The 27,483-nt window shown below is 38.0% G+C and overlaps 1 protein-coding gene across 1 annotated transcript; it reads right to left on the minus strand.

Moving 5' to 3' along the window:
* LOC127226151 (alpha-protein kinase 3-like) lies at nucleotides 1-25,139 on the minus strand. Its single transcript, XM_051190049.1, has 5 exons — nucleotides 24,552-25,139; nucleotides 21,661-21,804; nucleotides 18,971-19,062; nucleotides 2,056-2,110; nucleotides 1-105 (listed from the first exon to the last, which is right to left on the minus strand). Exons 1-5 carry the CDS (start codon nucleotides 25,137-25,139, stop codon nucleotides 19-21), a joined length of 966 nt encoding a protein of 321 aa, XP_051046006.1. The 3' UTR covers nucleotides 1-18.
* Nucleotides 25,140-27,483: the final 2,344 nt, after the last annotated feature.

The following is a 27,483-nucleotide window of genomic DNA, read 5'->3' on the forward strand; positions in this document are numbered from 1 at the left end:
TTAAAAATACATTAGTTCTTAATACATACGAGGAATCCCTACTTGTTGTTTTCTTATTGCTGGACCAATGTTCAGTTTCTTATCCTTATAATTAAGTTTTTCAGCCTAAAATAAAGGAAAAATCCCATCATCATGATTTGTAAAATTATTTGACACCATGATTTGTAAACTTTGATACATTATTTATAATATCAGTGAAGAAAACCAGTATGAAACTAGCAGACATTGTGTGACAATTTTTAATTCTTCTTCTTCTTTTAAATGCAAGGTCTTATGAATCCCAGGTTGTGCTAAAAATCTGATATATTATCAGACAACTTTGAACTTCTGATCCTTTTGCCTCTACCTCTCAAGTGCTGTGATTACAAGCATATGCCACATTGCCTGGTTTATGTAGTATTGGGAATCAAGTATGCTACCTACTGAGCTACATGCCCAGTCTCAACAGATGGTCTGGGTTCAAGTAACTGTCTTTATTTGGGTTCTACTGCTGTGAATCTAAGTGATGTAGTAATCATCATCATTAGTTACTGATTAGGTATTTGAAATTCAGGTTTTCTCTAAAATTTATTTGTAATTTCCAACCACTATTTCTAGTTATTTCAAGGTTATTTGTGGCCATGTACAGAAAATATGAACAGTCCAACACAAAAGAACCCAGCTAAGATCAAAGTGATGTTTTTTTCTTGTTCTAGCTATCCAATTATAATGAAATATCCTTTTTAGATATGTTTTTTCACATTATGTCCTATTTTATTTTTTTAAAAATAAAATGACTCACAGGTGCTGAAGTACTAGCTAATGTTCCTAAGCATAAGAAGGTTGTCATATATTTTATGGAGAAAATGTACTGACCTCCTTAATTCAGGTATTATAGTCTCATTGGCCATGGATCCATTGTCAATGATTAACAATAGTTAAATATGTTGTTTATTATGGCTATGAAGTATCCATCCCTTCTCAAAATAGTTCATGTGTTCAATGCTCTGTATCAGCTGATAGATCTACCCATAGGAGGTGATCAGATGATAAGGGGTTGGATTTAACAGAATACTGCTGGGTTAATAATCTGAGAACATTAATGAGAGATGATGGAACTTTTAAGGGGAAGTCTTAGTTGGAGGCAGCAAGTCTAGTATGCATATTCTTGAGAACTATAGCTCAACATAGATCTCTTCCTCAGTCATCCACTGTCATATTGTTCTACCTTACCTAAGGCCCACAGCAACAGAACCAGCCAGCTATGAACTGAGACCTGTGAGACTATGAGCTGAAATAATCTTTCCATCTTTTAAGTAGCCTCTCAGATCTTTGTGACAAGCAATAAAAAGTTTTGCTAACACAATTTCTTTAAATAACAACACATGAAATGAGGTTATATGTTGATTTATTGGTGGCAATATTGTGACTAGAGGTTTTTTTGAAACCTTACCTTGTATTTCAACTAGGAACACCAGAAGTTCAGTATTCACTAATTCAGTTTTATATTAACTTTATGGAATAAAAACTATTATGAATAAGAACTGGCTGTGTATGATCTTAATAATACATAATTAAACTACCTTTAAAAAAAGTTTAAATATTATACTTGCCATAAGTTAAAAATATCAAAATGAACTACAGGCTATAGACATTTTACTAAATGTTACTGGTTTATGTAGGTTTTCATAGGAAGGAAATAATACCAGGTAATCTTATTCTAGTAATCTACATTTGTAGTGTTTCTTAGGAATTACAAAAAACCATTTATATGTCACACAGATACATTCTTAATTACTAGTTTAAGCAAATAAAATACATTATAGCTTAACAATCATCCTCATGTAATGAATTGGAATATATTGTTCTTCAGAGTCATTCTTAGAGGTCAATGGCAACCTTAAGATACATACAAACACACCAATGTATATGTAAGTATACACACACACACACACACACACACATATACATATATATGTAGATCACTGGCTTGTACTCTACCATTTTACTATCATAAAAGATTTGTTACAAAGAAAGAAATTTCAAAACAGAAGTAAATACACTGAACAGTCTTACCTCTTGTAAGATTTTTTGTGCATCTTCTTGAGTTTCAAAAGTGATGAAACCATACCTAAACAAATGCATTAATTATTAACATTTTATTAGAATATTACATTAAATCTTATCCAGTTCTGGGGATTGAACCTAGGGTCTGCAAGTTTTCTTTCTTCCTTCCTTCCTTCCTTCCTTCCTTCCTTTCTTTAAAAAAAAAAAACCACTGAAATGTATGGCTAAACCTATATTAACATTTACTTTTTAAGTATTACCACTGTATGTATGTTGCATCAGCATGGGGACCATAGATTAATACTATCATCCTTGCTTTTCAAAGTGACAGGGACTGAAGAGAATAAAGAACTCAGAAATCTTCAGTTTTAGCACTGTGATGCATTCGTGTTCTGGTTTCAAGATAGGGATGCAACAGATTTCAGAACAGGACAATAATGTTTGGTTTCTTTCCTTTCCTATCCCCCTCCTCTAGGTTGTGGATAAAACTCAAGGTCTTGTGCATATAAGGCAAGTGCTTCAACACTGAATACATTTTTTAGCCCAGTAATATCCTTAAAATACAAACAAATAAAAACCCAACCTAACCAGCCAGCCAACCAACTTCTAAAAATAACATGTTTGCCTTAGAGGAATCAGAGTAGAAAAATATCAGCAATAAAAGTTTCAATACAAAATTTCATATATTTGTATAGGTCTTTACAAATCCATCATTTAATTATTATTGTTACACATAAACTATAAGTATACTATTAGTGTATTTCCCAAATAGCATTAATATTTAACCTAATAATTTATGTTTTGTACTTTTGTATTTGCATGTATTTTTAAATGCAAATAACCTCAGCAAACAGGAAGCAGAGGCAAAAGTATTCTAAATTCCACCTCAGACTGGGATAAACAGCAAAAACTTAAGGTTAAAAAGAAATGGAAAAGAAAAAAAAAACACTTATGATATATGTCATGCCTGAAAAACTAAACTACAGGAAAAAATAAAACAAAAATATATGGCTAACATGTATGAGTCCTGTTTAGATATCAAATAATGTTAAACATCATGATTATCATTTTACTACTGATAATGTATAATAGTATTCCTTTTTGTTTAATATTTGTTTTTGTGCTGGGGAAGGAAGGTCCTCATTCATTCTGTGTAAGTGCTCTATTACCTGGCTACTTCACTAACATCAAAGTAATTTTTTTTAAAAAAAGAATGAAATTCTCTTTTCTGTTTATCCAAACATTGACTATTTCACACTAATTTTTAGTATAACACACCACCCAGTGGAAAAAGGTTATAACACAGGATAGAATAAAACTTGTTTCTGTGTAAGCTTTTATTTTTCTGAAATGCCTTTACTCAACTATTTTTGGTATTTTAATTGATTTTTAAACATAATAGGTTCCATCGTGACATTTCCTTCTTTTTGTTTTACAAGATAGGGATTCTCTGTGTAACAGCCCTAGTTGTAATGGAACTTGATTTGTAGATCAGGCTGTCTCAAACTCATTGAGCTCTACCTGCCTCTGCCTCTCTAGCGTTGGGATTAAAGGTGTGTATTTTTTTTAAAACACTCTCTTTACTCTTTGGTGGGCCTCCCAGATAAATACACATAGAAGCTTATTCTTACTTATAAATGCCTGTTCTTAGCTTGGCTTGTTTCTTGCCAGTTTTTCTTAAATTATCTCATCTACCTTTTTCCTCTCTTTGTCTATTCTATATGCCTTTCCTTCCTTCTTAATCCGTGGCTGGCTGTGTAACTTGGTGGATGGTCCCTGCAGTCCTCATCCTTCACTTCTTGATCCTCTCCCTTACCTCAGATTTCTTCGCTTATTTATTCTTTCTGCCTTTGAACCATGCCTACCCTTTCTCCTCCCTAGCTATTGACCATTTAGCTCTTTACTAGACCATTCAGGTGTTTCAGACAAAGTAACACAGCTTCACAGAGTTAAACAAATGCAAAATAAAGAATGCAACACATCTTTGCATCATTAAACAAATGTTCCACAGCACAAGTAAATGTAGCACATCTTAAAAGAATATCTACAACAGGTGTGTACCAGCATGCCCAGCTCATTGTGACATTTTCATAAACTATATTTAGTATCCTTTGGTTATATTGTCTTCCCATGATCCTTTCTTGTGCTCCATCACTCCTCTGTCTAGTCCATTCCTTAAAAGTTTCCCCTTCTGATGTATGTATGGTCACACACACATTTGTATTTTTCATGAGGGCAAGCATTCAATGTTATTTTTATACTCCATTATCTTCTCATTTCTTCTTCTTTTCTCCATTCTGGTTCCCTTCCCACTTTCATGTGTAAAGAACTCCAACTGAGCTATTGGAGTCTTTTACACAAAATTCTGGCTTATGATTATATCTTGAAGTACTTTTCCAATATTTTCATTTAACAGTTTTAAAGCTTCAAGTCTTTTTTTTCTTTTTTGACAGATAGTTTTGGTTGTATCTTCTTTTTTAATTTAATTTTTTTTATTTAATAAAGTTTCAAGTCTTATATTAAGGACCTCTAGTCATTTTGAATTGAGTTTTGCATAGGGTGAGGAATATCTAGGTTCATTTTTTCTGTAAATACCTGGTTTTCTCAGAACCATTTGCTTTTTGTTCAGTGTATGTTTTTGTGATGTTTGTTGAAAATCAGGTGGCTTATTTCTGTGTCTATCCTTTGGTCTTTGTATCTGCTTTTGTACTAGTACCAGGGCGCTTATTTTATGTATTTATAAAGTCTAGGGCCCACACATGAAAGCATAGAGTATTTGTCTATTTAATTTGAATAACACACCACCAGTTGCACTGAATTTCCTGCAAATAACATGGTTTCATTCTTTTTTATGGTTGTGTAACACATTTTCTTTATCTACTCCTTTGTTGATGGATATCCAGGTTGGCTCCATATTTGAGTAATGTGAATAGTGCTGCAATAAACACTACTATTTCTGACATATGTTGACTTGGGGTACTTTGGGTAAATATTGATTTTTATAGCTTTGTCATATGATAGGTTCATTTTTATTTATTTAGAGGGACTTCCATACTGATTTCCACAATGGCTGGACATTCACACCAGCAGTATATAAGGATTCCCTTCTGTCTGTATATTGCTAGTATTGTTTTATTGGTGACTGCCATTCTGACTGGTATAAGACGGAATCTCAATGTAGTTTTTATTTGTATTTTTTCTGATGGTATAAAGTTAAATATTTCCCTATACATTTATTGACCAATTGTAATTTGTATTTTGAACACTGTCTTATTTTATTAGCTCATTTGTAGACTGAATTGCTTTGTTTTGAGTGTTTAGTTTTTAATTTTTTTGTATATTCTAGAAAATAATCTTGTCTGATGTATAGTAGCATCGGTACCATAGCTCATTCTGTAAGCTATCTCTTCACTCAATTATTTCCTTTGCTTTGCGGAAGCTTTTGAATTTAATGAAATACCGGTTGTTAACTGTTACTATTTCCTGAGTGACTGGAGTCTTATTCAGAAAGTGCTTGTCTATGCTAGTATCCTGACATGTTTCCTTCTATTAGTATTAGTTTCAGGTCTTACATTAAGATTTTTTTTTTTTTAAATTTGGGGTTTCATTTTTTATTTTATGTGCATGAAGTTTTGAATGTGCACCACGAGCCCAAAGACACCAGAAGAGTTGTGAGATCCTTTGGAACCAGAATTACAGATGGTGTTGAGTTACCATGTGGGTGCTGGAAATAGAATCCGAATCCTTTGAAAGGGCGGCCATGCTCTTAACTACTGAGCTCTATCTCCAGTCTTAAGGAATTGAATTTTGTAAAAATTTACATTCATTCTTTCACATGTAGCTATCCAGATTTGCCAATAACAATTGTTGATGAGGCTGATTCACAGCAACGCAAAGTCTTTTCTTTGAAAAGATCAAGTGGCTGTATCTAAGTGGGTATATATCTGGATCCTCTATTATGTTCCATTGAGCTGTGTGTCTGTTTTTGTGTTAGTTTTGTGCTGGGTGTTTTTGTTTGTTGACTACAGCTTTGCAGTACAACTTGAATAGTGTGACATATCAAACTTTCTTTGAGCTCAGAACTGCTTTGGCTGTCTGGAGTCTTTTGTGTTTCTATATGAATTTTAAGTTTTTTTCTTATTTCTGTGTAAAACAGTGTTGGAACTTTGGTGGTGCTTGCACTATAGTTGTAGATTGCTGTTGGTGTACAAGCCATTTCCCACATTAATTCTTCTAGTCTATGAGCACGGTAAGTCTTTTTACTGTCTAGTAGTTTCTTTTACTAAAAAAATTAAAAATTATGTTTTTGCTTGCATGAGTCTGTGTATCTCATGCTCATAAAAGCCAGAGGGTGTCAGATTCCTGGAGCTGGAGTTACAGGTGATGGTGATCCTGAAGTGGGTTCTGGGAACCGAACATGGAGTCCTCTAAGAGAGCAGCAAGTACTCTCACTGAGCCATCTCTTCAGCACCATTCTCATTGTTTCTTATAAACCAGTTATGTTTCTGTGGTTGCTTATTTTTTAAAAATATTATCTATGGTGTGTTGTCTACAAATTCATTTCAGTTTCCAATTTGATGGAATATAAGCTTTAAAAATGTTCTAATCATTTTCTGAATTTCACTGACATCTATGAAAATATCTTCCTTTTTACCTCTAATTTTGTTAATTTGGGTCTTCTCTTTTTTGGTTAGTCTGGCTAAGAACTTATGGAGCTTGTGTATCTTTCCAAATTACTCTGCCAAATTGGTTCCTTTATTCCCCACTTCCATGCTACTGATTTTTCCCTGATCATGATTCTTTGCTTCTATTGACTTTTTTTTTGTTTTGTTCTTATTCTTTTCCATGGCTACAATATGCATTATGATTTATGTGAAATCTGATTGCATTAATCTATGAATTTCCCTCTATGAAGAATGCCTTAATTCTATTTCATACATTTATGTATGTTATTTTATTTTATTAAATTCTAGAAATTTATTTCTCTATTTTTCATTGACTCAATCATTATCCTGTAAAATGTTATGTCTCACAAGTTAATGAATGCTCTAAAGTTTTTCTTACTGTTTATTTCTAGCTTTATCCCACTGTGCTCAGGATACAAAAAAATTCAGTTTTCCTAATTTCAATAAGCCTTGCTTTATGTCCTATTACATGTTTTAGAGAAAGTTTTATGGGTCATTTTGAAGAATGTGTATTCTGCAGTGTTTCAGTGGAATTTATGTAGGTGTCTACCAGTCATTTAACTAATACATTCCTCTATTTTCTGCTGGAATGATTTATTGGTGAGATTAAATTACTGACATGACCCAATATTATCGTGTTAGGAAGTCTGTGTTTTTGTACACTGGTAGTTCCTGTTTTATGAAATTAAGTGCATCAGTGTTTGAGGCATGTATGCTTTGAACATTTTCTCTTAATGAATTGTTTCCTTAATCTGCATGAACATTTGTTATCTCTTCTAATTTTGTTCTGAAGTCATTTTCCAGACACAGACAGCAATTCTGTTTGCTTTCTAGTTCCATTTGCTTGGAGAACCTTTTCTCACCCTTTTTCTTTAGATTACATTTGTTGTAAGCAATAAATAGAATCTATTTTCAATTCAATCTACTACTTTGTATATTGACTGTAGATTTAGTCCATTAATATTAAAAGTTATTATTGAATGATATATCAATTCTTGTTATTTGTTAAATTTCTAGTGTTTGGTCTTCTATTCCTTAACTACTTTTCTAGTGTGGTTTATTCCTTCCTGTAATATCCTTGTGTATTTATTTTGGTTTCCTTCTGAAATATTCAAGTATCTTCTGTAGTGCTATGTAAGCAATCATGGATTCCATCTGCTTGTTTTTGATCATAGAAGGGAGACGTCAATTATGACTTATTTTTCTGGATATAGTAGTGTTGCTTAATAATTATTACTGTCTAGTGCTTAAAATGTATCGTTCCATACTTTCCTGCCTTTAAAGGATTCTGTTGAGAAATCTGCTATTAATGCAGATTTCTTGTGGCTTTCAGTATTTTTCTTCATTCTCAATAGTTAGTGTCTTAATTATAACACGATATGAGAATTTCTTTTCTGTTTTTGTCCATTTTGTTTTTTATATGCTCATGAGTGCAGATAGCATTAACAGTCAACTTGACAGAATCTTGAGAAGCCTCTAGACACATCTGTGTGGAATTGGCTTGGTTATGATAGCCTCTGGACATGCCTGTGGATGACTATCTTGACTAGATCAACTGAGATAGAGGGACTTGCCCAGGATCAGTGGGCATTCCTTGCTTCTTTCTGACTGTGCTATGTGGCCAGCCATTTACATTCTGGCTATCTTGACTTTCCCACATGATGAACTGTACTCTTGAGCTATGAGCCAAAATGAAATGTGCCCCTAAGTTGCTCTTGTCAGGGTATTCTATCAGTTACAGGAAAAGAAACTAAATTTCTATAATTCTACCAAATACTTTTATGCCCTTAGCTTGGAGTTTTTCTATCCTGGTGGTTCTAAATGTTGTACATAGGACTCATGCTGTATTAATGTTTTATTATTTTATCTTTGTTGATATAAGAATTATAATTCATCTCTCCTGTTTCCATTTTATCCATTCTACTGGTGAAGCTTCCTACTGAATTTTTTACTTGACTTACTCAGTTTTTAATGTTTTCAGTATTTCTTTTTAATAAATTTCTCTCTTATATCCTGTACTGATTTTATTTAAGTCAGCTGTTTATTTATATCCTATTTGAATTAATTTAAGAGTTTATTTAATTCATTAAACATTTCCATTCCTGATCCTGAATTTCATCTAATTCACTCTTATTTGTGGCCATTTATCATGGAATTTACATGTTTGGGGGATGTGGTACTGTGTGATTTTCATGTTTCTTAATTACCACATTAAGACATGCATCTGTGGTTATTTTGTTGATTAAGTTTTTATCAGATATATCCTTTAAGTTTAATTATTTGTAATATTTAAGTGGGGCTAGATTGTGGTAGAGTTAAGGTGCATAGTTCAGGAGTTAAATCCTCAGTTCATATGCTCAGGACACTTAGTATAACCTCCTGGAGTACAGTTTAACTGCAGAAGCAACCATAAATGCTGGGTAGGTTCACAATACAAACATCATACTAGTTAGTTATTTATATCTTCAATAACCACTGGAGGATCAACAGGGTAGGATGGTACAACCAGAATTATTAGTTACTAGGATTAAGGACAGAGTGACTTTAGGCTGAGTGAGGTAGGAAAGATATCTGGAAAGGAAAAGTTGGGCAATTTTCAGAGTTTAAAATTTTGGAAGATTATAGTGAATAAGTAAAAATGAAGTGGACATGGGGACGAGAGAAAGAGAATAAGAGGGAAACTGCATGGGCTGAATGTTAAGAATTCAGAGTAAAATTGGAAGAATGGGTGAAGAAGCGTATAAGAGCAATAATACAGCCTAACCAAACAGTGTAAGTAAAGCAAGACCATTCTAAGACATTCTTTTTTGCAAGAGTAAAGACTAAGAATGAAAAAACAAACAAGACCATACCCTGCCCACTGTCCCACTGCTCTGGTTGAGCAAAGAAACAGAGGGCGGATCCAACAATCCTGCCATCTTCGGTGAACTTCCTAGAGCTGCTCTGAGCACACTAGACCTGCCTATCCATGCAGGACCACCCTGAATCCCTGCCTGCCTGATTTCTGGCCCTGACTTCGGGTCCTCTGCTGGAGTTCCGGGCCCCTCCCAGAGATCTGTCTATCCCCTCAGGACCATCTTGAGTCCCTGCCTGCTGGATCTTTGACACCCATCCCTGGGCCTCTGCTGGAGCCTGATCTTTGAACCCCATGGCTGGTCCCTGATATGATGAGAGAACGCTTACAGAGCTTGGACCACCCAGAGCTACAGACATAGAACTTCTGACCCACCTAAGCTCACATGGGGGAGTACCATATACATAGAGAGAGACTCTACCTGCACCTACTAGAAAAAGTGATGGGAAGACGGCAATACAAGAAACACCTAACAATAGAAAGATAAGCATGTCACCACCAGAATCTAGGGACTCTACAACGACTAGACCTGAACACCCCAAAGCAGATGATGCAGAAGAGAACGACTTAAAAAATATCTTCATAAAAATGACAGAGGCCCTCAAAGAAGATGTGAGAAAATCCCTTAAAGAAATGGAAGAAAAACAAACAAAAAATTGGAACACATGAACAAATTTCTTAAAGAAAGTACGGAAAGCCAAGAAAAAACAAGCAGGTAAAGCAAATAGTTCAAGACTTGAAAACTGAAATAGAGACAATAAAGAAAACACAAACTGAAGGAATGCTGGAAATAGAAAACTTGGTAAACAACTGGGAACTACAGACAGAAGCATAACCACCAGAATACAAGAGATGGAAGAGGAACTAGAGGAAACATATTCATCGACCAAAGAAAATCTTAAATGCAACAAATCCTTAACACAAAACATCCAGGAAATGTGGGACACCGTGAAAAGACCAAACCTAAGAATAATAGGCATAGAGGAAGGCAAAAAGGCCAGCTCAAAGGTGCAGAAAACATATTTAACAAAATCATTGAAGAAAACTTTCCCAATCTGAAGGACATGCTCATGAAAGTACAAGAAGCATACCAAACACCAAATAGACTGGATCAAAGAAAAAGACCCCTCGACATATAATAATCAAAACTCCTATCATATGGAATAAAGAGAGAATATTAAGAGCAGCGAAGGAAAAAGGCCAGGTAACATATAAAGGTAGACCTATCAAAATTTCACCTGACTTCTCCATAGAAACTCTCAAGGCCAGAAGGTCCTGGATAGATAGATGTTCTACAAATACTAAGTGTCCACAAATGCCAGTCCTACTATACCCAGCAAAATTTTCAATCACTATAGACAGAGAAAACAAGATACTTAATGACAAAGCCAGATTTTCACAATATTATCTACAAATCCAGCCCTACAGAAAGTTATGGAAGGAAAACTCCAACCCAAAGACATAGCCAATAGATAATCCCACTTCACCAGAACCCAATGGTGAAGCAGGGCAAATATATTCACAACACCATCACTAACAACAAATCTAAAACAAACAATCATTAACAATCAATGGTCCTTACTTTCCCTCAACATTAATGGTCTTAACTCGCCTATAAAAATACACAGGCTAACAGAATGGATATGAAGACAGAATCCATCGTTCTGCTACATACAAGAAACATTTAAGCTTCAAAGACAGACATTACCTCAGAGTAAAGGGCTGGGAAAAATCTTCCAGTCAAATGGACCCAAGAAGCAGTCAGGTGTGCTATCCTAATATCTAACAAGTTAGACTTCAAACCAAAATCAATCAAAAGAGATGAGGATGGTAATTTTGTATTCATCACAGGAGAAATCCATCAGCACAAAGTCTCAATTCTGAACATCTATGCCCCAAATACAAAGGCACCCACATTCGTAAAAGAAACACTACTAAAACTAAAGCTCACATAAAACCTTCAACACTCCACTCTCACCACTAGACAGGACTACTAGTCCGAAACTTAACAAAGAAACAAAAGAACTAACAGAAGTTATGTCTCAATTGGGTTTAACAGACATCTATAGAACATTCCATCCAAACACAAAAGAATATACCTTCTTCTCTGCTCCACATGGAACCTTCTCTAAAATCAACCACATACTAGGTGACATAACAAACTTCAACAGATACAAAAAAATTGGAATAATCCCCTGTAGCTTATCAGACCACCATGCTTTAAAGTTGTAATTCACACAAATCACAGAAAACCTGCAAACTCATGGAAACTGAACAATGTGCAATTGCACCACACCTGGGTCAAAGAAGAAATAAAGAAATTAAGGACTTCCCTAAAATTCAACAAGAATGAGGACACAACATGCCCGAACATGGGACATGTTTATGGGACACCTTGAAAGCAGTGCTACAAGGAATGTTCATTGCACTAAGTGCCCATATGAAGAAAACAGAGGATTGTACATAAGACAATTAACAGCACAACTGAAAGCCTTAGAACAAGAAGAAGCAAACTCACCCTGGAGTAGATGCCAGGAAATAATCAATAAAGTAGAAACCAGGAAAATAATACAAAAAAAATCAATGCAACAAAGAGTTGGTTTCTTGAGTATATCAACAAGATAGACAAAGCTTTACCTAAACTAATGAAAAAGCAGAGAGAGAGAACATGTAAATTAACAAAATCAGAAACGAAAAGGGGGACATAACAAGGGACACTAAGGAAATCCAGACAATTTTCAGGTCATACTTTGAAAACCTGTACTCTACAAAATTTGAAAATTCAAAAGAAATGGACAAATTTCTGGGTAAGCATCACATACCAAAATTAAATCAAGAACAGACAAACAACTTAAATAGACCTATAACTCCTAACGAAATAAAAGCAGTCATCAAAAGCCTTCCGACCAAAAAGCCCAGGGCCAGATGGCTTCAGTGCAGAATTCTACCAGAAATTCAAGGAAGAGCTAATACCAATACTCCTCAAATTGTTTCACACAATGGAAACAGAAGGTTCATTACCAAACTCTTTTTACGAGGCCACAATCACCTTGGTACCCAAGCCACACAAAGACACAACTAAGAAAGAAACTACAGACCAATATCCCTCATGAACACTGATGCAAAAATACTCAATAAAATACTGGCAAATTGAATCCAAGAATACATCAGAGAAATCATCTAACATGAAAAAGTAGGCTTCGTCCCTGGGTAGCAGGGATGGTTTAACAAATGAAAATTTATCAACATATTCCACTATATAAACAAACTGGAAAAGAAAAACCACATCATCATCTCCCTAGATGCTGAGAAAGCCTCTGACAAAATTCAACACTCTTTCACAGTATTTCACGATAAAGGTCTTGAGGAGATCAGGGATAACAGGAACATACCTAAACATAATAAAAGCAATATTCTGTAAACCAACAGCCAACATCAAACTGAATGGAGAGAAGCTTAAGGCGATTCCTCTAAAATCACGAACTAGACAAGGCTGCCCTCTCCATATCTCTTCAATATTGTACTTGAAGTTCTAGCTAAAGCAATAAGATAACAAAAGGAGATCAAGGGATTACAAATTGGATAGGAAGATGTCAAACTTTCTCTATTTGCAGATGAGTTTACATAAGTGACCCAAAAAAACTGTACCAGGGAACTCCTACAGCTGATACACACCTTCAGCAAACTAGCAGAATACAAGATAACTCAAAAAAATCAGTAGCCCTACTTTATTCAGATGACAAAGGGGCTGAGAAAGAAATCAGAGAAACATCACCCTTTATAATAGCCACAAATAACATAAAGTATCTGGGGATAACACTTACCAAACAAGTGAAAGACCTATATAATAAGAACTTTGTGCTTTAAAGAAAGATTAAATTAAATTAAAGAAGATACCAGAAAATGGAAAATTCTTCCATGTTCTTGGATAGGTAGGATAAACATAGTAAAAATGGCAATCTTGCCAAAAGCAATCTACATTAAATGCAATCCCCATTAAAATCCCAGCACAATTCTTCAATGATCTTGAAACGATAATACTTAACTTTATATGGAAAAACAAAAAGACCCAGGATAGTCAAAACAATCCTGTACAATAAAGAAACTTCAGGAGGCATCACCATCCTACTCTACTACAGAGCTATAGTCCTGAAAACAGCCTGGTATTGGCACAAAAATAGACAAGTAGACCAATGGTATCGAATCTAAAATCCTGATATTAACCCACACCCCCTAGGAACTCCTGATTTTTGACAAAACAGTTAAAAGTATACAATGGGAAGAGGAAAGCATCTTCAACAAATGGTGTGGTACAACTGGATGATGGTGTGTAGAAGACTGCAGATAGACCCATGTCTATGGCCATGCACAAAACTCAAGTCCAAATGTATCAAAGGCCTCAACATCAATCCAGCCACACTGAACCTCTTGGAAGAGAAAGTAGGAGGTACCCTTGAACAAATTGGTACAGGAGACTGCTTCCTGAATATAATTCCAGACTGGTACAGACACTGAGATCGACAATTAATAAATGGGACTTCCTCAGTCTTAGAAGCTTCTGTAAGGCAAAGTACACAGTTGAGAAGACCAAACAGCAGCTACAGACTTGGAAAAGATCTTCAACAATACTACATCTGACAGAGGGCTGATCTCCAAAATATATTAATAACTCAAGAAACTAATCAACAAAACACCAAATAACCCTATTAAAAATGGGATACAGAACTGAATAGAGAACTCTCAAGAGGAAATCAAAAAGGCTGAAAGACATTTAAGAAAGTGCTCAACATCCTTAGCTATCACGGAAATGGAAATCAAAACAACTTTGAGATACCATCTTACTACTGCCAGAATGGCTAAAATTAGACACACCAATGTCAACTTATGCTGGAGAGGATGTGGAGAAAGGGAAAATCTTGTCCACTGCTGGTGAGAGTGCAAACTTGTACAGCCATTTTGGAGATCAGTATGGCTGTTTCTCAGGAAAATGGGAATCAGTCTACCACAGGACCCGTAAATCCCCCCCCTCTTAGGTATATACCCAAATGATCCACATCCATGCAACAAAGACATGTGCTCAAGTATGTTTTAGCAGTATTATTTGTAATAGCAAGAACCTGGAAGCAACCTAGATGCCCCTCAATTGAAGAATGGATAAAGAAGATGTGGCACATTTACACAATGGAATACTACTCTGCAGGAAAAGAAAAAACAATGTAATCTTGAAATTCATAGGCAAGTGGGTGGAACTTGAAGAAACCATCCTGAATGAGGTAACCCAGTCACAAAAAGAGGAACATGTACTTGCTTATATATGGATTCTAGATGTAGAGCAAAGGATCACTAGCCTATAATTCACACCGCCAGAGAAACTAGGATACAAGGAGGATTCTAAGAGATTCATATAAGGTCCCTCACAGAAGAGGAAAGGGACAAAATCTCCAGAGCACATGGGGAGTGGGAAAAGGCAGTGAGTGGAGAGGGAACTAGGAGAAAGAGAAGGGGAGGAGAGGAAAGCACATGGGACTAGGAAGATTGAATCAGGAGAGAGAGAGAAAGAGAGAGAGAGAGAGAGAGAGAGAGAGAGAGAGAGAGAGAGAGAGAAAGAGAGAGAGAGAGAGAATAAAAGAGGGAGCCATTATAGGTTTGAGGAGAAACCTGAACCTAGAGAAATGTCTGGAGACCTACAAGACTGACCCCAACTAACAATTTGAGCAACAGTGGAAAGGCTACCATAAATGGCCTTCCCTGATAATGAGATTGACGACTATCTTATCCACCATCATGGAGCCCTCATCTAGTAGCTGATGGCAACAGAAGCAAACACCCACAATGAAACTGAGCTGAACTGGAATCCAGATGCAGAGAGGGAGGACAAGACCAGGCTGCAGAAGCACATAGAGACAGCTGACCTGATCAATGAGGAGCCAATGGGCCCCCAGACTGTAGCTGGGAATCCAGCACGGACTGACTGAGACCTCCTGAACATGGGTCTCAGCTAGAAGGCCTAGGCAGTCTATGGGTTCTCAAACAGTGGAACCAGGATATTCCTGGTACATAAAAGTACTCTGGGGGCACATCCCCCATGGAGGTATCCTTCCTTAAGCTAGTCACAGGAGAGATGTCCAAATGACTTTACAGATATAGATGACCCCTCCTGGAAGGCATCACCTTACATTTGGAGTTGGGGGAGATGGGAGGGGAGGGTAGTTGTGGGGCATGGTAGTGTGGGAGAGAGGGGAAGAGGAAGGGAGGGAGAGGGAAATAAGAGCGATATGTAAAATAAAATACATTAATATAAAAAAAGGAAAAACAAACAAAATCCCAAGAACATAAAATGATAAAACAACCAGTCTTGAATTGAGTTTCTTATGTCAATAATTTGCTTGTTTGCACACAATTTGAAGTCACTAGTCATTTTACAAAAGGAGTTTTAAATTCTCTGTTCACTTCTTTCTTCTTATATTTAGATTTCACAAAAATTAAGGAGTTATGATCTTATGGGTACTCCCTTGCCTTTTCATGTTTCTTGTGATTTATAGATTTACTGTTATGGATATGTCTTCAATTTCTTAAAAGGAACCTTTTCAGTAGCCTTCTTCATGGCTCATTCCCCACTACCACCCACTAATGAGAAGACAAATGGCTAGAACACTAACCTAAAACAGATGAGAAATATACTTGAATGACACTAATATACCACCAATGACCAGCAATGACCAGAAAAGGACAAAAATAATGTATAAGCTATTATGTTAAAAAGTTAGGGTAAATGTAAAAGTAGCAAGTTATTGAAATCACAAGCGGCTTGCAAAGGCGAAAAAGAAAAGAGGCAAAGTTAAATGAAAAAAAGGAAAATGAATGCAGAAATAAGCTGTGAAGTGGGGGGAGGGAGAAGTGAGAGTTTAAATAATTGTGATTGCCCAATAAAGGAAAAGGGTATAAGCAAATTAAATGTGAGAATACAAGAGAAAAGCATTTTTAAGCTATAGTTAAAAAAAGGAAAACTACAAGGCTCCAAAAACACACTAGCAAAATAAAACAACCAAGACAAAATATTGGACAGTTTCTTCCTTGTTCTCTAATATGTGAAAGGCAGTGTGTAGCTGAAAGTGGAGTCATCTGTCTTTCCTAAAATTAGGTCAGTGTTGAGCCTGCACTAGCCACGTGTCAACATGCTCCAAGATGTCTTCACTTTAGGATCATTGCTTTTATTGCGTACCAGGAGCCTTTGTGGCCACAGTTAGCATTGTACTTGTAGGCCAGGTAAATTCTTCCATGTTCTAGAAATTCCTTAGTCTGAACAACCTGACACAGCTATTGTCTAAGTCAAATAGTGTTCCCAAGTGTTTTGAGGACTAAGGAAGACAGAGCACTGACACATAATCCAAAGGACTAGTCTTAGTGCTTTCAAATCCCATTAAAAATTAATTGTCCGCTAGGAGAGAGGAGGCTGCAGAAGGTAAGGGCTGAGTTGTGGCTATCCTCTAGCCTGTCAACAGATAAGTCCTATGCCTACATGTGGCTCTAAGAGTTGGAGTATGTGCTAACCTCAGGTGTAGGTCTGCTAGTCTCTACTATTTAGCTTCAGATTTGGCGATCTACCAGCCACAGAAGACTAAACCATCATAACCTTCACTGTTGCAATCTTCTGCTGTCTGAACTTCTCAGAGGGCCCAGCCCTTCATAATTGCTTCCACATCTCTCGTTCAAGATCTGGGACAGGAATTGTAATTGTTCCCTACTGGCCACTTTTCTGCTTTCCTATTACTTACTTTGTAATTTCTAATGTTCTTCTAATCGTTCTCTCTCTGAAATAGAATCTTTATTATCCTGATCCTCATTTGTGTCATAGAAATGCACCCTTTAATTTAGTATCTCACCTGTTTTTCTTCATCTCTTTCCCCATTATTTTCTGTGGTTCAAGGGGTGAACCTAGGGTCTTGTGGAAGTTAAGCAATAGCCTTACCCCTTCCCCCCTTTTTTTGGTTGAAGAGGGTAACCCATGCTGAGCTCCAATTTGCAAGCTTCCTGTCCCAATCTCCAGGATATTTACTAGATTACATCTGACTTCCTAGGCTTTTCAATGACAAAAGTATTACCAAAATAATGTAAATTCTTTTAGACAAATGAGAAAGATATAATGTGAACTCATCTTAATATTGTTTGGCAGCCTCGGGAAGTTTTTTGTTAAAAACAGTATCTGTGAAAACACCATCTCTGCCACATTAGTCCCTGCCATTCTTCCATGCCATTTCTCATTAATAATGGTTTCTATCTTATTGGTTCCTTGGATTAATTCTGTAAATATATTTCTCTATTTGAAGAAAACAAACACAATCCTTTCCTCACCTCCATAGTCTTATCTATTTTCTTTTGATTTTGCAACAAAACTCCTTATGTGAATGTACTATGGAAACCACTTTTTCTCTCAGAAATTTTTGGGTTGTGTACACAAAGAAATCCTGAAATAGCTCTATACATTACAGGACATAGTCTACTAGTTTCAATGTTTATTCTTGTTTTAGCCATTGTCCCATGGCTGTGAAGAGACACCATGACCGTGGCAACGTTTATAAAGGAAAGCATTTAACAGGGCCTGGCTTACAGATTCAGAGGTTTAATCTACTGTCATCATGCTGGAAATCCTGGTGGCACACAAAGAAGGAGCTGAGAGTTTGACATCTGGGTCCATAGACACAGGGAGAGATACTGGGCCTGCTTTGGACTTTAGAAAGCCCAAAGCCCTCACTTAGTGATACACTTCCTTCAACAAGCCACACTTCTAAATCCTTTCGACCACTACCCGGTGACCAAGCATTCAAATATATGAGCCTATGGGGACCATTCTCTTTCAAATTACCACAATTTTTGATTTGACAATTTATTATTCTTATTAGAGTGACATTTTTCATTTTTTCCTTAACTAGATTCTGAATCACAGACCACAGACATTCTTTCAGGTCAGCAACTTTAAAATAAACTCCCTTATACTTTAAAACAAGAATATAATTTCAGAAGTATCTGTTCTTTCAGCTTCTGCTTCTTTAGCTACTATACAATTTGCCCTGCAACATTTTTTTTGTCATATTACAGTGAATGACCCCTTTCCATGAAAAAGTAAGTTTTTAGATTAAGAAATATTATAGAGTCCTTCTTTACCCAAATAAAACACACACACACACTTTCTCTCTCTCTCTCTCTCTCTCTCTCACACACACACACACACACACACACACACATGCATTTGCACGTACACGCGTGCATGGGAAAAAAAGAGGACAAAAATTCTCTACTAAGAAAATGGAGACAAAGTATATTAATACAAACCTAACCCAACAAAATACAATTCATCATTCCATATAACCTGTTCAGTGATACTCACCCTTTGGATACTCCAGCTCTGTCATTAACAATCTTCACTTCTTTTACAGACCCATACTGGGAAAAAAATTTTCTTAAATCATTTTCATTTGTCTAATGAAATAAAAAGAAAATATTAATAAACATTTTAATCAATAAAAGATGAAAGAATTCCAATGCTCGTTGTGGAGACACAAAAAACATAGAAAACAAGTTACACATTAAAGAATAGGCAAAATCATTGCTAATAAAATCTATGTATTCTGCTTCACATACTAGCTAGACAGCTACTTTAAACTGAATTATTCTAAAACTGCAAAGATTGCTAACTGTGTAAGGGAATCTTTTAGTGACTTTTAAGAATGCTAACTAGGATTATGTACACTATAGGCTGCATTACTACTGGCTCCAGTATTTGGGGAGGCCAGCAATTGCAGCAGTGAAAGTAGGTCCCAATGGCCCAATCCAGTCATTTATGGTAATCAACAGTCTTTGGGAAGACTCAGGCCTTAGGAAAGGAATATATATTTCCCTAATATTTGAATTTGCCATAATAAGTTACAAAGTGACTATAATATTTCAAATTATAAGACATTTTATCTGTACTCAACACACATTTTAGCTAACTACAGACATTATGATGATACTACAGACATGATAATCATCCGATAAACTTAGTATAATAGACACAATGTTCAAAATGTGTAAACAGATGGTTTGGGAATATCTGCTTTTACTAAAATAGATAAGATAATGAAGAGCTATTCCCAGAGTATTTATGGTGAATTCATGGCAATTATTTTTGGGTTCAGTTGCAAATATTTTCTTGTTAGTGTAACTTTAAGTTTACCTGAAGGAGAACCAAAAGACGTCTTAGAGCACAGCCACTCGTTTTGACTTGAACTCTTACCTCACTTACTTAAGTACACGATCTGTTATTTTGGATAATAACTTTAACCCTGTTAAATTGGACAATGACAAACACTAAATCTAAGAATAAGTCAATTACCTTTATTTTAGAATGGAATTTCTAAAACTGGAATCAATGCTAGAATGAGAACTGTTATTGGAATTTAGACAAGTTAATCCACACTATTTTCTGGAGGGGGGAATCCCTTCCTACCTTAGCCACTAACTCAGTCACTAACTTGTAGAGTAAGGGGAATGTCTGCAGGGGGACAGTCCATAAAAGCCTGACACTGTTGACTACTATAGGAAATTATTTTGTGGTTTTGAAAAAGATGTCTCAAGAGAAAGAATTCTGTTAAAACGGTGGCTGATTAGAAACAATAATCACTAAGATTCATATTGCCCTTGATGTGTTTTAGTGACTTACAGGAAGATGTTCAGATTTGTTAAATAGTTATTTTAAAAGTTCACTGAGATGTTTAATATGAATGAATTCTAAGCATGAATACCTGTACTTTCCATAGGTACAGAAAAATCTTTCCAAAGGTAAGTATTTTATACAGCATATTTATTTATAGTGAAACAATCACATATTAAGAATCATTATTTTGACAAGTACACTAGGCACAGCATTTTTCTTAAGTAAAAGAAAAAGTACTTTTAACTAAATTGTGATAGTGCATATGAAAATAAGGTAGGTATCACAAATCACAAATCATGGCACCTTTTATTACAAAAGGCATCCATCCTTATAATTTCTAATATGTAAACTTAGAAATGATATTATAAATCCATTTGGAAGTGTGTGTGTGTGTGTGTGTGTGTGTATTTGTGTATTTGTATGTTTAGTGCCTCCACAAGCTAGGTAAACCTCTACCACCAAGTTATATCCACTCCTCAAGTAAGGATATGTGATTATACCTTTCTTTTACATATCTATCACTACTTCGTATACAGGATTACTGAAAATCATTTCAACCATGCTTTTCTGAAAGAGTGAAACAATTGATGAGCTGATATAGCATGCTTTTGTACAGATTCTCTTTCTGGACCACAAGGTCTTTTAAATGAACAGATCAGAAATGCTATCAAAGAAAGCTATTTGTATTAAATTGAAGTCTAGAACATGGATTTAAAATGCCAGATAAAAGTTAGGAAAAAGATACAGGGTTTAGGGCTAGAGAGATGGCTCAGGAATTAAGAGCACTGGTAACTCTTCCAGTGGTCCTGAGTTCAATTCCAGTAACCACATGGTGGCTTACAACCATCTATAATGGGATCTGATGCCCTCTTCTGGCATGCAGAACCATATACATAAACCATATACATAAAATAAATTTCATATATATATAATATATGGTTTAGAAGACTAAAATCTTTAGATTAAGTTTTCATTTGAAAATTGAAATTATCTAGGTAACGAACATCATATAAGAAAGCATAACTGAAGTATGCTGAGAAAGGAAGAATACTGAACAATGAGTGAGAAAAACAGACTACTTAAAAAGAAAGAGGGGAAAAGTAGATTTCCAACAGTACTGCCAAGGGGCAGACAGCAATGAAAGAACCCTCAATTTCCTTGTGTGAGACTGGACAAGAATACACACATAAATTAACCTACACGATCATTGAAACGGTTATTTATATTTAATCCATGACAATGTAAAACCTATTAACTAATATGTAAATGTGATTTTTATGTCAGATAAGGAAGCAACTGCTGAAAAATGAAATATTCAATTGCAAATAAAAACAAAACATCTTTTCTTTCCCACCCACCATGTTGCACCCACAAATATATACCTTAAAGTCAATTCCTCCTACGAAGATGCGGTTAGGGATCACGGTTCCATATCTTGGGGCACTTGTTGGGTTATTCAAAGGCACAGGTGACACAGGATTAGGGGATGGAGATAATGAATCTGTTTGTGTCTGATTTGTTGTTTGCTGTAAAATAAAGTCATTTAAACCTTTGAGCATGGGGCAGGGCCATCAAAATAGTCATTTAGGTAAAATGTCATGTACTTGACTTGAACTTTATTCCAAAATTACCAAGACTAAATTAGACTTCATAGCTTTGGGGGGAAATAAAAATTAAATGAATTACTTTACTCTGGAGAATTGCTTACTATTAAATGTACTGCTCAAATTTACTTCCAATAATTATGAGGAATGCGATTTGTTAAGGAAGAACATTAAATAAGCCGGCTGTGGTGATGCACACCTTTAATCCCAGCACTCAGGAGACAGAGGCAGGAGGATCTCTGTGATTTTGAGGCCAGCCTGGTCTACAAAGTGAGTTCCAGGACAGCCAGGGCTATTCAGAATAACTGTGTCTCACAAAAAACAAACACCAAATAAAGCATTAAATTCATAAAGAAGTGAGAGAGAGAAAGAAAAGATGCTCTGGCCAGCCATTGTGTCTAGCAGTGAAAAGCTGGCCTGGCACTCACAGCCAGCAGGCTGTTCTCTTGTTAAAAGAGATCAACACTAGATGAAGTCATTAAATTACAATGTACCAAGAGGAAAAGAAGCATTCTTTAATCATGCCTGAATACTGATAAAAAACAAAAACACTGTCTACACTATGAGAATTACAACCATGTCTCCTTTACCAATTTACCTTTTAAGTAATAATTTGCACAACTATAGAAATATTCCCATTTCCTCACAACATGCACTCACAACAAGCCCTTCTTCCTGAAATCTTGTCTAAAACTCTCAAACCTACATGGTATAAATCAAGTTCTTAACACCTGAGAGGACCCAAGTGTACTTTCTTCCTAGTTCCAATGACTTCACAGACACAACTCAATTACAGACATGTTCTTGGTAGTCGTAGGCTAAGGAGCACTGACAAGTTAATAAATTTGCACAATTTGACCTGGAAGTCAAAACTTTAAGTGCATGTATCCTCTTGAAAATTAGACTGATCTTTAAGAAAATGACATACCTAGCTTGGTGAAGTGGGGGAGGCAGAAGCAGGCAGATTTCTGTGACTTCAAGGCCAGCCTGGTCTGCATAGTTCTAGGCCTGCAAGGGCTAATCGGTGAAAAATTTACATACCTAAACACTTAACTATATATAGATTTACATGATAAAGACTTGAGCTCAGTATGTATCCATTATGTTCATACTTCTAAACTGGCTTATCAATATCAATGTATAAAACTTTGCATATTGGCAACCAAACAGTGAAAAAAATTAAGAAACACGTTAAAAAACTATTATTTCTTAGCCAGGTGATGGTGGCACACACCTTTAATCCCAGCAGAGGCAGGTGGATCTCTGTGAGTTCAAGGTCAGCCTGGTCTACAGAGCTAGTTCCAGGAAAGCCTCCAAAGCCACAAAGAAACCCTGTCCAGAAAAACAAAAACAAAACAAAGCAAAACAAACAAGACAAAACAAAATAACAACAAAATATCTATTATTTCCTTCTGAGACTTTTAAGACAGTCTAGCATATCAACTTCTTCAAAAATACTAAAGTTCATAATTTGCTGAGAAACATTGAAGTTTTAATTTAGATGGTAGAGTTGTCCTTTTCTATATTTCATTTTATTGGCCAACCAAACCACTACTTTAGATGTTTCTATGATTAAAATATGAAAAGGCAAATTCCATGTCCTCATGAATATTATATCATAGTACAAAGTATCAGCTAACTATAATATATGGCATATTAGGAAATGGAAATAAACAGAGATGGACAGTAATATGTAATAGTAACAGAAACAATAGTTATTTCTGTTTCAACAAAGGAAATCTCTAATTGTAAATAGTACCAATGATATTCTAGAAAATATACTACCAGAGAAAATCTTCTAGCATCAACAGATATAACTTTGTCTCTTTGCCAACTAATTTATAGCAGAGAACTTGTTAAATAATAATTAAAAAGTTCAGAAAATTCTGTAAAAACTACAGTTTGTCCTCACATTTAAATAAGAAGACAAATTCCATCCTTTTTCATGAGAGGTGCATGAAAACAGTCCCAATGAAGAGACTCCAGGCAACTCACCTAGGAAAAATTTATTTATATTTTAGACAACCAATTTATTTCATCCCTTTGTTTTAAAGGCTTCTATCCTGTTGTGAATGTTAACTGCTTTTTTATTATTTATCACCTGCTAATATATATATTTACCTGTCACTTTGCACTATGCTACAATATTCATGAAGGCAGAAGGTTATACACACACACACACACACACACACACACACACACACACACTGCAACGTGTAAACCAGAAACATGACATAACAAGTGTTCAATGAGTATCTGGTGAATGTATGAACAAATAGACATTTGTTCCAGGAGAAATCTGCGTAGCATGTGCTGAACATTTGGATATGGACCTTAGTACCAGTCATATTCTAGAACACTTGTACTGTTCGCAGCTACAAGGCTTGGGCAGAGGTAATATCTAAGTTCCTTAGAGATTAGCCGTGGCTCAAATACCAGGAACCTCTAATTGTCAACCGTTTGAAAGCATGGAGGCAGCGGCTGCTCCCCAGCTGTTAGTGCGGGCTCCTCTGCTTCGTTGTAAAGGGTGGCCACTAAGAAGTTTATTAGAGTAATATGGCCTCACTGCCTCCTTCTCTGGGACTTAAAAAAACAAAACCAAAACCAAAACCAAAAAACCCTAGAAACGGTCCATCTTTGCAAGGACAAAAGGGAAGAGGTGGGCTAACCGTCGCCGTCACCGCCTCGGTGCTCCTTCCCCTCTGGGGCCAGCAGGTGGAGGCGATGGGGGAAATGGCCGAACTGACAACTTCGTCGGGTTCTCTCGGGTCATCGTGAACTGGGGCACCGACGCGAGGGTCTCCCCCCTCCCCCACCAAAGTGCGGGAGGGAAAAGAAGGCGAGCCAGCGAGAAATTTTGCCAGGCAAACCCGCCAGCAGCGGTGGCGGGAACCCTCAACGGCACCGACCACGCGCAGGCCGCCTCGTGCGCAGCTGGCCGGGGCCCTGCGCTGGCGCCCGCTGATTGGCTGCCGGCCGGCACGGGGCGGGGCGCGGCGGCACGTTACCAGGTTACCGGGCAGCGCTGGGGCCCGTAGGCCCCAGGCCGGGCCCAGGCCTGACCCGGGCTGTGCGCGTAGCAGCGGCTTTCCCTGGCGGGGCAGGGCGGGGCGGGGCAGGGCAGGGCGGGGTGTCGACCGCCACCCACCTGGTGGCCGCCGGCGACGACGAGGATGTGTCCTCGGAAGCGCGGGCGTCGAAGGCGCCGCAGTTTGGGCGGGAGAGTGTCTTAAGGCTTCCGCTCGCTTGTTGGCCATGGAGGGCAGAGCCTGCCCGCTGTCCCCGGCCGTTCCCCAGCCCCATTCTCACACACCCGACGGGTCGCCCTTCGCAGCGGGGGCCGCACCGCCTTCCTCCCCAACCCAACAGACAGCGTTTCGGCTCCGGCTCCGAAGCACACCCTTCCAGACCCTCCGAGGCCGCGCCACGCCGCGCAGGGCCCAGACCCCGGCCGGCACTCACCGCCCGGGACTCGGTCTCCATCTTTCCTCTCCACTCGGTAGAGAGGCAGGAGGCCCCGCAACTTCAAGTTGGAAGGCGCGTTCGGAGGAAGCGAGCCGGCGCGGCTCCCGTCGGGGACGCGCTCCCCCTGGCGGCGGCGGCGGGGGCTGCAGCAGCGCGGCCGGGCGAGCTGGTGGGGGGGGTGGGGGGGGGCTGTGCGGAGGAGGCGCTGTGCGCAGGTCCTGGGGACGCTCGGCGTGGGACTGCGTAGTGCGACGAGCGGCGTGGGACTGCGCGTACTTTGAGGGGCGGCGTGGAACTGTGCACACTGCGAGGGGCAGCATGGCACGGGGTGGGAGGACAGCCTGGGACGGCGCACACTGCGAGGGATGCTCTCACCTCCCAAGCCAGGTGCACCTTGGAAGCCAAGAGCTGCCAGCAGCACGCTGTCGCTGTCCAAGCTCTGGAAAGCTGATCTCAGCCCTCTATTCCAGCATGGCCCATGTGGACTTCCGAAAGCTGGTTCGAGGACAGGAAGACAGTTTCCATGTGCAAACCTTGCTCCCACTCCCGGAGTCACATGCAGAAGCTGTGGATGCAGTACCCGATGTTGCTGCCACTCACCCCTGAGAACAGGAGGGGCTAATACCTTTAATCCCAGCACTGGGGAGGCGGAGGCAAGGGGATCTCTGAGTTAGAGGCCAGCTTGGTCTACAAAGCAAGTGTTCCACGACAGTTAAGGACTACAGAAGGAGGGCCTGCCTGTCTTACCCCCTTTCCTGTCCCAGTCTAAACCCCTGCCCCAGAGAGAGAGAGAGAGAGAGAGAGAGAGAGAGAGAGAGAGAGAGAGAGAGAGAGCAAAAGAGTTCCTGAAGAGAACCAGCCTCATTAGACTTGGCCCCATAGCTTTGGGATCTCCTTGGAAGGACTGCTTTGTGAGGACTACCTTTAAAAGGTTCCCGAGAGCCCATCTTGACCCTTAAGTGGTATGTAATCCCAGTTAGATAAACTCTTTAATAAAGACAACCATTATTATAAACGACTATGCATGATGGACTCATTTTGTTTCAGGCACAACGCTGTATTGTCATTTCTCACACCAATTCTTCCAGTAGATTCACTTGTTGCGTCACAGGTGAATAAACAGGTAGACCAGTACTTTGGTCAATGTCTAAAGCTACAGCAAATTTATCCCTAGCATTCTGCAACTTCAGTCCTTTATCTTAAAAGATCAGCCATGTTTTTAAGCCATCACCATCAGCAAGTGTTAAAAGTTACATCTATGATAACCTGCGTACTATGTGCTTCTAAAAAGAGGCACTTAACCACAGGAGGTATTTGGTTTGGTATAATGAACAAAATCGAAGGAACAGTGACTGTGTCCCAAGGACTGTACTAGTGTTAGGGATAATACTGCACTCCTTCGTTCAGTTTCTCTTTACTTTTTAATCCAACAAGAACAACTTAAATCACACAAAATTATATTGTAAGCATTGTGGCAGCTCAGATGGAATGGGATGGGCAGGGATTCTGGCACTCAGGAGCCAAGGAATACTGAGTATTACAGCTCAGATGGACAGGGATTCTGGCAATCAGGAGCCAAGGAATACCACAGGTCAAAGTAAGCATAGCAGCTTACACCCTGCTTCAGGGAAAGGCTTCCCCCAGTGTATCAACTCTGTTCTGGTAGGAGAGGGCTTCCCCAGCTCCAGAGAATGGCTTCTTCTCAATGTAACAGCTCTGCTCTGTCAGGAGAGGGTTTCCCCAGGGAAGTATAACAACTCTGCTTTGCCAGGGGAAGGTTTCCCTACTCTGCCCAGGTTCATTTCTGCTCTGGTGAAAGAAGGTCTCACCCAAACCTCATTGGAGAGATTTATTGGGAGGGAAGAATCCTGGAGAGTGGGTACCCTCTGCCAGATATAGCCTTAAAAAGTAACTACTTTTAGTAAGCAGGAAAAAAGAAAAGGAAGAAAGAAAAGATGGGCAGAAAAGAAAAGAAGTTAGCTCATCATCTTTTCTTTCTTTAGTTCTGCTGAGAGTGTGTTTCTATGGCTGGCCCTTTCCACCAACATACCTGATTCAGCAAATGCAGATAGATTTGAGACATGGTCTTCCCTACAACCCACAAGGTCAAGGCATTGTTGAACGAGCTCACCGAAC

This window comes from Phodopus roborovskii, unplaced genomic scaffold, assembly GCF_943737965.1.
Source record: "Phodopus roborovskii unplaced genomic scaffold, PHOROB, whole genome shotgun sequence".
Classification (NCBI taxonomy): Eukaryota; Metazoa; Chordata; class Mammalia; order Rodentia; family Cricetidae; genus Phodopus; species Phodopus roborovskii.

What these genes read in the sequence shown, in the direction of transcription:
- LOC127226151 (XM_051190049.1), bottom strand. Translation starts at nt 25,139, where the DNA reads ATGGCCAACAAGCGAGCGGAAGCCTTAAGACACTCTCCCGCCCAAACT. An exon ending in CCGAGGCGGTGACGGCGACG is followed by an intron (nt 21,805 to 24,551) that starts GTTAGCCCACCT and finishes TTTATTTTACAG; the next exon opens with CAAACAACAAATCAGACACA. An exon ending in CACAAAAAATCTTACAAGAG is followed by an intron (nt 106 to 2,055) that starts GTAAGACTGTTC and finishes CCTTTATTTTAG; the next exon opens with GCTGAAAAACTTAATTATAA.